We start from the raw sequence: 13,689 nt of genomic DNA, 5'->3' as shown, positions 1-13,689 counted from the left end.
TGATTTGTGTGGCATGGTTTGTGTGCCTGGGCAAGCCAGGCTGTTTCTAAAGGATGGAGCTGGTGCCCAAGAATGAATGTCAATGAATGTGTGCATATTCCAGGGGCAATGTACACCATCTCCCTGGCTGGTTGCTGCCAAGTGGGAGCCCAGGCCTGGTGCAGATCCAAAGCTCCTTGAAGTCTTGGGGTGAGTAACTGTGGGAACTGAAGTTCAGCCCCCTGGAAAGAGAGGGGACCAGCTGCCAAGTCCAGAAACCAGCACAGCTCCAAGGTCCCCTGCATCTCAGCTGTTTGGTCCAGGTCTGGAGCTGGATCCTGTTCTAAGGCAAGGGGCACTGCAGGGATTTGCAGTGGGGTGAGGTGCCCTAGAGTCCCAGAGGACCTGGGAGCAGCTCCCCAGTGGCAGAGATTTATCCTGCTCTCAAGAAATGGAGAAACTAGAGCAGGGGGTGTAGGTAGGGCCTGAGGCACTGCAGAGAGGGGCTCTCCTTGATTCCTGGAGGGATCTAATGGTGGTGCCGGCTAGCAGTGTGGAGACAGCAAGCCAGGAGCTGGCCCCACCAGGCAGGGCCAATCAGAGGGTAAGAGAGAAGGGAGACGCAGCAGGAGGAGGAGGATACATCACCACTTTCTCTTTCTCCTTGGAGCAGTGCAAGGCGAAATCTTTAGAGATGATCTCAGCGTACTGCAGCAACACGTTGCTGATGGTCTGTAGGCAGGTGGCATGGGCAGAGAGGAATGAAGGAGCAGCGAGAGCAGGAAGAGGAGACAGGACAGGACAGCAAGGGAAGAGAAGCAGAAGGAAGCAAGACTGTGACAGCTGGATTCGTTTAGTCTGAAATCCTGTCTCCATGTTGGCCTCAGCCCAGGCAGCCTCAGACAGTCACATGGGACAGAGGTCCTGGAGCAGAGCAAATCTGTCTCTGTTCATGTTGCTCATGATGCTCCAGAGCTTCTGGTGGATACATCATCCCCCACTTCCCACTCATGGTCCCCCACAACTCTGGTAGACATGACATGGATCTCCCCTTCTGCACCTCCCGTGCTGCTGCAGAGGCAGAGCTGAGACCCTGGGCAGGAGGCCCTCTGGCGCAGCCACCCCCAGCTAGCCCGGGACACTGGTTGTCCTAATTGGCACCTTCTGCTGCCCACTCCTCCTGTCCTCCCCGCCACCCCAGCATGATGCGCTCACTCCACAGCTGCTTAGCCCTGGCTGGGACACAGGGAGCTGAGCTGGCTTCACTAGACCATACAAGCAAGGCTCGACCTTCCACACTGGGGTGAGTCCATGGAAGTCAGTGGAGGGACTCCCAATTTAGGAGTCACCTAGGAGCTAGACAGCTGAGAGGAGCCCCCAGGCCTATCTGGGCTCAGCAGCCTCAGCTGAATGTCATCTTTGCAGACGTTACAGCTCAGTCCTCTCTCTTCTCTACATGGGGACACTGCCATCCCAAGTGCCCTGCATCTGTGGCAGAGAGGTTAAGGTGAGGGGCACCTACAACCATGCAGCCGCAGAGCATGGGTGGTTGAGTGGGAAGCTGGTCTAACCAAGGCCTTTGCTCCTGTTGTTCTATAAGATTGGGGATCTCTGCTCCTCGGGACGCAGGGACAGTCACAACAAGGACTGCGCCGGACCAGGACTAACCTACCCCACCCCTTCCCTTGCTGGACTCCCTACCTTGGCAAACCTCCGCATGTAGTGTCCCACAATCTGCGGGTCAGGGCACTCCAGCTTCTTGATGATCTCAAAGCTCTGGTTCAGCTGGGAGAAGACGTCCACCACGGAGCAGGAGAAGAGCGCGTGCTCAGACGTTTGCTGGAACTGAGGCGGGGCGTTTTGGGGTGGCAAACAGAGAAGCAGAACATAAAAGATGGGATACTTTCCAGGCACATCCCTATGTCCCAGGGAGGGAACAGGGGCTTTAGAACCTGCCCCAGCTGCTTTGCCCACACATCTTGCCTCCATCCCAGGTACCCAACAGAGTCCAGGCTCCTGATTCTGTTCCCTGCTCCCCCTGAGATGCCACAGGGGTCCTCTCTCAGCCTTGCCCAGTCCACTGGGACTATAAGCCACATCTCCAAGCCCCTGGCTGGCTCTTACCAGCCTCTTGCTGTTTTCTCATTGGAGTGGATGATTGGAAATAACACTCTGAGGTTCCCTCTCACCACATGGCCCCGCCAGACCCCATTAGCACTGGCCTCAAACAGTGAGGAACTAGCTCTGATTTCTGGGGCATGGGGTTTGCTCCTGTCCAGGGGCCCAGGCTGCATCAGATCTTGTCCCCATCTATCACTGCTTTCGCTAAAGTGCCTATTACCTGGCACCAAAGCCCCTTCGCCTTTCCAAGGCAAGGCAGGCAAGGAGGATTGATGGCTTCTAATCCCCACGGATACAGTTTCTAGTGGAATAGCTATGCTGTCTGCAAAGCTGGTGGTGGCTTTGGCATGTCAGGATTTGGCCAAATCCAGCCCATTTGTAAGAAAAGAGACCTTGAGTGGATCTCAGGGTTGTATATAAAACACAGGCCCCGGACACAGGGCAGGAATCCTAGGGTCCACTCTCATGCCCCACTAGCATGAGTGGGGAGTCAGGCTTGGAAGGGTATGTGTGTGTTGGGGGGGGTAATGTGTAAAGTGCCACTTGTCAGCTCTGTCCCTACCCCGTCCTTCTTGTCCCTCTCCAGTGCTCCGTGCAGGAAATCCCGGGACACCTCCTCGTTCTCATCCAGCCACTGGATAACAAAAGGCTCGAACCACCTGGAAGGGAAAGACAGGGAAGGTGCAGGCAGGGGAGCAGAGAGATCCTTGGGGGCACGGCATGCTCCAACAACCCAAAGCCAGAGAAGGGAAACTGAGCCGGTTGAATGCGATGGGCAATCCCCCCACAGGGCATCCTCCCCGTCCTCCCAGACAGACTGCGCAGAGGGAGAGGCAACGTCCTGCGCCAGAGATGCTCTCGGGGATCCAGCGCCAGGTCTGGCTTGGTGCCACTGCCGCCAAGCCTGTTGGACCACTCCTCCTCAGCTGCCTGCCTCCCCCAGTCCCACCAAGCCTGTTTCATCGTTCACACCTGGATAACTCGGGGCAGCTGCACTGACGCTCAATGTGAGCAAGAGGAGAATCGTGCCCGGCCGTGTGTGTGGAGCTATTTCTGACCGACACCAGGTGGAAAAAGAGGGGAACCAGGCCTCTGTGCCTAGGCTCATTCAGTTATGGCCTTCAGCCTCAATTCAGCCTGACCTGTCGGGACCATCTGCTACGTCGCCAGGTGCCTGCCTAAAGTGCTGAGCACTCACCAAGATGCCCCATCTATGAGAGGGGAGCACATGTGTGACTGCCCCTCAGCCCTGCTGTCAGCCAGAGAGGGGCAAACCCTGGGTGCCATGAATTTGGGAGGTGCCTGGCTCTGTTCTCAACTGCCCAGGGCCCTGGGGCTCCAATACCCATGTGCTGGTGACACACATCCTTTAGTGGCTGGACGAAAGCAAGCACTGACTTCTAAGGAAAGCAAATCAGAGCAAGACAGCACAGTGACTCCCTCAGGATCCTGGCTGAGACAGGGGCATCTCACATGGTGCTTTCTTCAGTAGGAAAGCAACAGGAGGGGAATCAGGGCTGTGTGGGAAGCCAACTCGCAGAGACCCAGAACAGACTGCTATTGATTTTCCGCTTCCCAGAGAGCCATCTCCACCTTCCGCTACCCTGGCTGAGTTTGCTCCACACATCCAATATGCCGCGGCACGGGGGAGGATCAATGTGGCAGCTGGGAGGCAGGCCCAGCTCTTTCAGCCCCTGCCATTTAATTATCTATAAAGAGCTATTGATCCCAGTGCCCCTCTGCTGCCTCTCAATGCGAAGGAAACTGCTTCGTATGGTCAGTGCGGTCTTAAAGGCACCGTGCTCCTCTGGAACGAACCCCCTGCTGCCCACAGGAGGCCAGGAGCCCAACAAGGATGGGGCTTGCTGGCTCCTGCCATACCTCTCGTGGGGAAGGGAAGCAGGGGAGGGCAGGAAATGGGATGAAAGGGGCTGACGTAGAAAACGGAGGAGGAGGAGGTGCCTCTTTTGATGACTCGGGAGCGTAAGAAATATTAACAGCTCCCTTGGCTCCTCCATTCATTTCTATCTTATCCTCCTCCCTCTCCAGGGTCTGAGAGTGAAATCCCAGTCCTAGATCGTGTCTTACACAATGCTTCAGTCCAGCAGCAGATGGTTTAAACTGGTCTCACACGTATTAATTAGCAACCTGTGTGCCCCCCACCCCACCCACTCCTCACCTTCAACATGGGTGTGCAAACAGCCATGCAGCATCGCCAGGATGAGTGCAGAGGCCAGGCAACAGCAATCACCCCAGGGTAGCACCCTCCTGCTGGGACCTCACTAACACTCTAGCAATGGAGACAGCCCCTCTTTGCAATGACCTGCTGCCGCACCAGGACTTACGCAGGGTACTCAGGCACCCGGCTCTTGAAGGAAGGCAGCTCGGTCACATACTCGTTGTAGAGCCACTTCACCTTGAAGTGCAGGTTCATGTAGTCAGCGCTCTTGCACAGGCGGTGCTTGTCGTGCTCTGGGAGGGGGGCAGAGAGCAGGACTGTCAGGTGCTCCCCTCAACATCAACAGAAAGGCCTATTCCCCCTCCCTCCAGCCCTCTGCTCTGCCCTCAGCTTAGTGCCCGATGCTGCTTCTTCAGGATTGGAGTGAGCTGCCTTACTGCGTATGCCACTACCACCCCCTGCTGGATGGCATCAGAGTTGTGCAGCTGCGTGGCATGGGGCCTGTACTGCTAGCAAAGACTCTCCTTTACCTCATCAGCTGGGGTATGACTTTTGGAGCGGGAGGCACTGTGCTTCAGCTCCACTGCTAATGCAAGGAGGCTCAGGACCAGCTGTGAGTGGTCATGGCTTTTTGTCATGATTAGGTGGCCCATTTTCCCCACCCTAGCATGAGCTGAGCTGGTGCCCCCCTGCCAAGAGGCAAATGCAGCCAAGGGGAGACTCACCTTCCATTGCATACTTCATGTCCTGAGCAAAGAGGTTCCACATCACTTCAGCACTGATCTTGCCCACGTTCAGCTCCTGGGGGAACCTGGCAGCGATTAAAGGAAAGGAGGAAAACTAAATGAATACAGCAGGTAGAGAAGAAAACTCCAACCCAGCTGCTTCAAGGGGAGAGAAAGCTGGTCGCCCGGGTGTCACCATGTCCCAAGGAGAGCACAGATGTACAGATGTGGGCACCTGGGGCTTTTCTGTGCTCATCCAGTCAGCACCAAACAGGTAGGGCACAGGGAAGGTGACTTATTCCCTGGGCATGGCACAAGCCAGCGGTGTCGCAGCACAGCTGTGCCCATGGCAGCACCAGTTATGGCTGTGACAATGGCTGTTTCAATTTTCCCCCGCAGTTATGCTACTGGGACAGGCACGGAGCTGGGCAGATCGGAAGGGAGAAGCTCCCTAAAGGCAGGCAGAGGGGCTTTACCATCTTCCCAGCCTGACATGGTATGGACAGCACCAGATCCACACCGACACATGGAGAATCAGTGCTCGGCACGACTGGGAGTCTGGACTCCTGGGTAATTTTCCCAGGAACTTCCTAACTTGCTGTGTAGCCTAGCCTAGGGACAAGTCACTTCATCTCTCGAGGCTTCCTATAAAACAGGCATTTTTTTCCTTCCCTCCCAGTGGCAAGGCTCATTTCTAACAGACAGTGCCTCCTGGCTCTTTGTACTGTCTGTCCCACCCAGCCCTCATCTCTGGCATTTTCCAAAGAGGAATCGTCCCATGAGGTGTGAATGGCAGCCAGTTGCCCCTCCTTCTCCAGCTCCTGACTCAGATGCCCCATGCTGGAAGTGTCTTCCCTCCCAGGCGCTGCATCAATGCCAAGCCGCAGGGCCTGGCACAGAGCACTCCCTTTCTGGAGGAGCCAGCTGGGATAGCTCTGACTAAGCAACTCTTTGGTCAGAAACTACAGTTTTGCCAGAAAGACGTGGCAGTTTTGAGGCAGCTGCCAGCCAGGAGCTCTCATGGGTCAAGGGGTTATTTTCTGAGCAAGGACCAGAGAGAGATGAGAAAATCTGGTGATTTTGATTGGACAACGCTCGCTTCAGCCCAATCTGGCTCCATGAGAGCCAAGAGGGTTTGGGTTTGTTCCATGGCACTAAGAACATTTTCTAATCCTGAAGCTGGTCCCCTGCCAGCGCTTGCAGGGGCACGTGGATGTGCCTGTGAATTCTGTCTTTCCTGGGGGATTCAGTGCAAGTGGAAAGAAGGAAGCCCCCATGTGCTGGCTTCTTGGGGCTCCTACGGTGGAGCTCCCAGTGTGGCATCCTCCAGCCACCTCAGCTCTCAGCTTTGCTGACACCCCCCGGTTAAGGTGAGAGGCTCTGTGACTCTCTCAACTCCCCACATGCTTTATGGGGAGCAGAGGAGATGTTGCCCTCCCCATGCAGGTACTTACTGGTTCAGACAGGGCGTGTAGGAGTTCTTATCCTCTTCAATAATTGAGACAATCAGCGTGATGAGTTTGGACCAGAAATCCAGGTTCTTGATGCTGGGTCCCTGCTCCTCAGGGGGCACCTCACCTTTCTTTGTCTAAGAAAAGCCCAAATAGAAGGAAGGGGAAACCTGTGGTCAAAGACAGGTGTGAAAACAGCCCAGCTGCTCTCAGGGACTGTTATCACGGGGTCACAACGTGGTCTCTAGACTCAGATTCCCCTCTGCTTGGGCACTAGAGATAGACCCAAACCTACTTGTTCCTTCCCAGCTCATTCCCTGATGGCCAAGGCAGGACTGCTTCTGACGGACACAGGTCTGGATCCAGTCTAGGTTCAGGCCCATACAGGCCCATGTCCCTGTACACATTTCTGAGTCCTGCCCCAGTCAGGAATCCTTGAGTCTTGCTCCATATAGGAAGCCTTGAGACTCTGGCCCCAAACTGCAAGGAGTGGAGTTGCTCTCAACTCCCGGTTGCATCCCTTGATTTCCTGCAGGACTGAGTCCTTTCTGGGTTCCCTTTCCAGGAGTCCACCTACCAGGAGTCCCAGCTTCCTACTGAGCCTCACCTGAGCACTGGAAAGGAACCAGATCCTTAAAGTGGGTGTACAGCAAAGGAGGACACAGTGTTTTCCAAGGCCAGGGCACCAACACCTGAATTCTGCTTTGGATCCAAAGGCATAGCAAGGGTAGCTGCTAATCTAAAAGGATCATGGCCACTAAGACTGGGGCGGGGGGCAGGAAGTCAGAGTAAGGCTACTGGGAGGGAGGGAGGAAGGAAAGTGGAGAAGTCGGCATCATAAATGCCCCATGCAGCAGGTCACGGCAAAGGCCTGGTGCGGCCTCCCTCTTCCTGCTGCATGAGCAGAACTCTTCATGGCAGCTCTGCATGGAGGGTCCAGGACCAGCTCTCCCACCCGCCCTGCTTACGGGATCTGTCTGGTACTCCCGGCTGTACAGCTCGTGACAGTTGTTGAAGATGTATTCATAGGTGGAGTTGAGGCAGGCTTTCACGCAGTCCTTCACTACTTGGCTGGCACGGGGAGGGCTCTGTAGCTCCTGGACCTGCAGAACCGGGAAGAGAGACAAGGAAATGCTTTGCACAGGCCATTTCTTAAGACAGATGCCTGCCCCCTCAAATGTCGAGCAATTAATTAAGCAAATCAACTTGCATATCAGCCCCTGGCATGGCCCACCCACAGCTCCCCAACAGGGAAGCAGAGGGTCAAGGCTGAGTTGCTTTCCTCTGTGAGCTATGGAGGTCTTTCTTCATCCCACGTGGGCAGGGAACCAGAGACCTGGGCCCTGGCCATTACCTTCATTCGGAAGAAGGTGATGCTGGTTAACAGATCCACTGTCGACTTGAGATCCTGTAGCCTTTCAGGGCTGCTGGCAGGGAAGTTATTCTGTCAGATAGGAAAGAAAAGCGGAGGGCCCCATGATGAATACAAAAGCAAGAAGGTCTCAATGGGCAGGAAGCGCCCAGCTGGGCATGGCCACAGAGCTAACAGCTAGGCTGATAATCCTCCCCACACTTGGCATGGAGCCTGCTGGACCCCACATCTCCTGACCCCAATCTACATCTTATCTACCGGGCCATTCTGACTCCTTGGCAGGCTCTGGACACTTGGAAGGTGTTTGCTTGCACAAGAGGCCACAGGAGATTGGGGAACAGCTGGGAGGCTTGCTGGAAGGATGAGGAGACATGTTGTGGTGGGAAGGCAGTGGTACCTAGCACAGAGCAGGTGTAGGCAGTGTGAACTGGGCAACTGCATGGGTCCCTGAGCTATCAGCAGCCCCCACTGCAGCATGGTGATGTTTTAGTTTGGTGAAGAATGGGGACTCGAGACTGAACTTTTGCGTGATGACTCCCAAGACACAAACCAGGAAGCAGACCTGCTTTGAGCCTGTGGTTCAACACTTATTCCACCGCCCCCCTGACTGAGAAAGGCTGGGATGACCACACTACTCCCACGAGGGGTAGATTTTCCCAAGCATTCGCTGCCCCATGTGGGTTTTGCTTCCCTTACCCGGTACATGGACAGGTCAATCCGGAGCGAATTGTGCAGCTGGTCCAGCAGCTTGACGAAGCGCTCTTTCTGTGGAGACACACCCCGGGGCCAGGTAAATGGGGGAAAGGCATCCAAGGTGGCTTTCCTACCTCCCCCCATTACCCCATCCTCAGAGCAAGGCTGACAGGACTGACAGTACTGATCCCTCTTCCCCAGTTGTAGCTCCCCCCTGCATGAACAGTGCCTACAGTTGGGCTGGGTCTCAGCAGGACTGTGATGGGAGGAAGAAGTGGAAGAGAGGCCAACATCTCTCTGGTACAGTCAACTGAAAGGTTTAGACATGAACATAAGGTCTGGAGCAAACTGCAGCCTAGTTAGCAGGCCACTCCCCGTTGGCAGTGAGACCTGCCTTGCAATGGGAGGCAACGTAGGCTGGGAGCTAGAGAGAACCACAGGGGCTGTCTGCATCCAGCAGCCTCCACAGAGGATCCTCTTCCTAGGGCAGCTGAGTCTGTCCCTCCTCTCCCTTAGGGATGCTAACTGCAGACCAGACGGCATCTCTTCAAGGACGGGGGCCAGGCCACCGCACACAGCTCAGGAGCTTTTCCTGAGGCGAGGCTGATGGCTGCACATCGACAGTGGATTAGTTAAATCCACGCTACTCTGAGTGCATCTGCACAGGGCCACGTGGGAAAGGGACTCTGAATGAACTAGAGCTGCACATCGACAGTGGTTTAGTTAAACTGCACGTGGGGGCGTTCTAACCGAGCAGTCGTTCAATTCGTTTCCAAAGTGATTTAACCGACGTGGAATTTATTTTGTAAGGAGTGTAATGCGGTTTAGCTAATCCACTTCAGGAGTGACTCTGGATTAGCACTCATACGGGTCCCCTTGGGTAGCTGACTCCACAGGAGTCACTCTCAATGTATGCCCCAGGGAGGGGCTCTCAGCGAGAGTGTTCAGGGTTAGCCCAGGGCTTCGCAGCTCCCCACGTGCCAGCCACACTCAATACAAAGGGAGCAAAGCTGCCTCGGCTGCCAGCCAGGGTGGGGAAAGGCTCAAAGCAGACTCCACGGCTCCCCATTGAGGGCTGCCAGAGCTTGCCTAGCTCTTTCCCGTTCAGGAGCTGTGCTGTCCTCCTCCAGCATGACCCTGGACCTGTACACCAGGACCAGCAGTCACTGGAGACATCTGCCTGTCACACAATGGGAATCCCACTATCTTCCCTGCAAAGGGCTTTGCCAGGGACCCAAGTCTCTGTGGCTACCCACCCTGGCACAAAAGGGCATATCGGATGCTACAGGTCACAGTCGGTGCTGTGGCCCTGCTTCACCTGTGGCAGCCCTTGGTGCAGGCCTGATTCTCCCCCAGCTCTGCAGGTTGACTAAGAGAAGCAACTGCTCCAGTTTTGCCTATTGGTACTGGCAGCTTTTCCAGGCCCAGTATAACAAAGGGCCCGATTCTGTCCGGTACTGAGCACCTGCTGGGAAATGCCAGCTGCCCTGAGTGCTCTCAGCACCTCAAGGCAGAACTGGGCCTAGGTCAAGGATACGTTCATGCCTGGCAGGAGGGGATGGTCTTCAGTCCCCTCTGGCCCTGATTTCTGCTCCATGTGTGACCAATGACACATCTGTGCAAGGAAGCCAGAAAGTCTTCCTTAGGCCCACACCTTGGGTTTAGGCCCACAGGAGTGAGAGGGTGACATTGTCCCCCTGAAGAGGCAAGAAGGCAATGAGCCCCTTAAACAGTGGGACATTCACTGGGTCACAGCATGCCAAGGGAGGCTGGAGCAGGAGGGACATGGTAATTCCCTTGCTGCAGGGGTGAAGGCATGGGGACTACATCAGAAAGTCAGGTGTTGGGCACAGACTGACGCCCAGAGCGGTGCACCTCCTCTTGGTGTGAGCTCAGGCTAGCCCACAGGCTGCATTTGCTACCGCAAACCTTCGTATCATTTGCCTGCAAGAGACAGTAAGACCAGTTTTTGCAGAGACCGTGCAGAGTGCACAGATGCACGTCCCCGAAACAGAGCAGTTGCAGCACGCCTTAAAACTGGTCATGACAGGCACGCTGGGTAACACAGTGGGGTAAAGCGACACTGTCGGGTACTTTAGGGCCCAAATTTAGGCTCTCTAAAAAAAGAGAAAGAAAAAAAAGTTTTTACAAACCCTAAAGATCAAGAGAAAAACTTTTCACGACTCGGAAATACAGTTTACTTGACTCTAGGCATCCCCCTGCTGTGTCGATAACCCAAACCCTCCAGCACAGGGACAGACAGACAACGCATGGGCAACAGGAAACGAAGGCACCTAGATGCTGACTAGAAACACATGTGCAACTGGCTACTTGGTTTTCACTGTTCAAGCTGGGAAGAAACGAAGCAAAGAAAAGTTAAGAATTGGCCTCAAAGATTAGCATGGTGTAGGTTTAATACACCAGAGTGTTTTTTGGACAGCAAGAGGGCTGGGATCTCAGCTCAGTTACACCAGTGTAAATCCAGAGAAAACCCATGGACTTTGGTGTGGTTACTCCAGAATTACGCTGGTGAATCCAAGACTGAGACAAGGCCTGTCACTTTAACTCAACAATACCCCGTGATGGCATTAACCTGTCACCTGTGGAAACTTTCCTGGTTTTGCTTCTGGCCTTAGGTCCCATCCCTACTGACACTTACACACACACTTCATTTTACACACGCGAGTGTTCTCCCAGACATCAAGAGGGCCCCTCAGCATGCGTAAAGTGAAGCCGGTGCAATAATCTCAGTAGGACTGGGGCCATAAGGCAAAAGTCCCCCAGCAAGTGTCCAAACTGGCTATGTGACAGGGAGTTTGGGGATCCATCCAGACCCACAAAACCAGACAAGTTTGTTCTGGCTTCAGGTTCCATCCAGAACTACCAGGGCCGTGCAAAATTCCCATGGGATTTTGGCAAAAGTGCTGCTGATTGTCTGCAGGTGACGACGGTGACATTTTTTGCTCCGTGAGTGGCTTAAAAAAAAAAAGATTTGGCTTCAAATGTGTGAATTTCAACGTATTTTTTCCCAGTGACTGCCACCCGCAGGGCACAAATGGGCCTAATTTCACAAATGTCACACTTGGCTTTTTTTTTTCTTTTTAAGCAAAATTGTGTGCATTCAAGCCAAATTGCTGCCAATTTTCCAAGAAAGATAGCCTGTTGTTTTTAATGGGATGGTCCAATTGGAAGTATCCGCCTTCGGGTGGCGGTGTCTTTGCACGGCTCTATCTACCATGCACCCCCGCCCCAAAGAGAAGAGAGAAATAGGAAAGAGAGTTTTACGCACCATAGGACTTACCCCGAAATTGGAAGCAGCAAAGCGGTCGGAGGCAGACACGTTGGTGGAGGCAGTGGTATGTGCATAGTAAGCGTTGATGTTGGCGAGCAGGGTGCTCATCACCGCCGGCACTCCGGGACACATGTATTTAGAGGACAGGCAGGCAAAGTGGCTGAAAGGAAAGGGATGAGAGGCTGAAATACTTCCTGCAGGTTGAGTGCACTGAGGCCGCACAGGGTCCAGGCTGCTGGAGCTGTTTCACAAATGGTGTGGTGAGGTTTGTACGTGTGAGAGGGGTCTAGGTGAGGTGTACACAGGGCGTAGTGTAGAGACAGTATGTTGTGTGGATGAGTCAGAGAAGTGTAGGGAGGGTGTATATATGCATTCAGTGTACACTGGGGGATGTTGGAAGGGGCTATATGGGGGTAAATGGGTGTATACAATGATGTATTACAGTATGCTTTGTAGAGCATGTACAATGGAAGTGGCTATTGAGCCTGGGATTTAGGGATACAGCTTCCGAATTAGAACTTCCTAGATCTTAAATACTAGAGGATGCAAGGGAGAGAGGAACAGTGGAAAAAACCACGGTCATAGCTAATTCATTCTCCCTTTCAGCATCCACTCCCTGCCACTGACACAGAATACGGCACAAGATGGACCTGTGGTCTGACCCAGTAAATGGCAGTATTATGGAAGCCGGGTGGTATGGAGCGTATGTGTGCACAGCATCTAAGAGGCGTGTGTGAGTAGGCTGTGGGCCATGAGGTTCACTTTGCAGTGCGTGCATGTGTGTGTGTCAGTGGTGGTGGCAGTCCCTTGATACATGGACAAGACTTCCAAGTCACAGGGGAGTCATCGGTCAGTCTGAGCAATACTGAGGAGGCCAATCCAAGATCTGTGTGTGTTAACTTTAAGAGCTGTATGTATCAGGAGGGGGTAGAAGTTAAGGCATGTGGTGCATGGGTCTATGGGGTGGGGGGCTGTGTGTGCAGGGCACAGGTTGGGGGTTTTAGAGGGCCTGTGTGGTGCAGACAACCCTGTACCATCACATCAGCATGACCCTTCCCAGGGTACCCGAGTGACTCACCAACCACTTAATGAAGCAGAAGGGAAGGGGGATCTCTGTAGGTCCCACATGTCTGCCTGATGTAAAATGGTGTCACTCACTATTTTCAATGGAGCTGCCCTCCCGGCCCCAGCTGAGGATCTGGCCCACCAGCTGTGCCATTTACCCACCCTTCCCTAATCACCCTCAGATAGACAGGGGGAAAAAGGGCAGAGACTCACGTCATGGCCTGGTAGATGGACTCCACCCCGTACCGCATGGCAAACTCATCCACGATCTCCTGGGCCGTCTCATCGAAGTACACCTTCCAGGCATCGTCCCCCTTGGCATCGGGGATCTTCACCACCCCGCTGTTTTGTAAGTCCGTCACGAAGTGGAAGAGGTTCTGGGCAGGGGACAGAGCAGATCCCTTAGAGGCGCAGTGGAGGGGGCTTAAACTAGGGGCCGGTGTGAGTGGTGGGGATTCCTGACCCCCCACTTATATCAGAGCCCCCGTGCCACTCTGTTGCGCACAGGCACTCAGACATGAAGTCTGTAAGGGGAAGGGATGTTCTGGTGATGGGGACAAGGTATACTAGCCCTTGGTGCCTTTATAGCCAGGCTCTTGGGCTACAGCAGAGGCACAGACGTGAGGCAGGGCATGGCAGAAGCATCCTCAGCTATTGCCATGCTGGGTTGGCCGTTGTAGGATGTCATTCTCCAAGCTCACCAACCTGCCCCTCCGGGCACCAGGGACAGGCCCTCCCCACTCACCTCATGTAGGCACGTGTACTGCACATGGTATGGAGCCACCTTCTCCTCCCCCTTTATTTCCACGCTG

General features: G+C 54.3%; 1 protein-coding gene across 1 annotated transcript in view; it reads right to left on the bottom strand.

The window, feature by feature from the left end:
* UNC13A (unc-13 homolog A) overlaps positions 1-13,689 on the bottom strand; it is a 108,416-nt gene that overhangs the window by 39,531 nt on the left and 55,196 nt on the right. Inside the window, exons 22-32 of the mRNA XM_019513132.1 lie at positions 13,091-13,254; positions 11,822-11,972; positions 8,524-8,592; positions 7,810-7,899; positions 7,424-7,558; positions 6,459-6,592; positions 5,005-5,090; positions 4,446-4,572; positions 2,663-2,759; positions 1,681-1,824; positions 628-711 (exon numbers count right to left, since the gene is read on the bottom strand). Of these exons, the coding sequence (XP_019368677.1) occupies positions 628-711; positions 1,681-1,824; positions 2,663-2,759; positions 4,446-4,572; positions 5,005-5,090; positions 6,459-6,592; positions 7,424-7,558; positions 7,810-7,899; positions 8,524-8,592; positions 11,822-11,972; positions 13,091-13,254 (1,281 nt within the window). The remainder of the gene's footprint in view (positions 1-627; positions 712-1,680; positions 1,825-2,662; positions 2,760-4,445; positions 4,573-5,004; positions 5,091-6,458; positions 6,593-7,423; positions 7,559-7,809; positions 7,900-8,523; positions 8,593-11,821; positions 11,973-13,090; positions 13,255-13,689) is intronic.

Source organism: Gavialis gangeticus, unplaced genomic scaffold (assembly GCF_001723915.1).
Source record: "Gavialis gangeticus isolate Ggan-Ray unplaced genomic scaffold, GavGan_comp1, whole genome shotgun sequence".
Taxonomy (NCBI): Eukaryota; Metazoa; Chordata; order Crocodylia; family Gavialidae; genus Gavialis; species Gavialis gangeticus.
The sequence above is the reverse complement of the archived record's forward strand: the minus strand, read 5'-3'. Positions and strand labels throughout refer to the sequence as shown.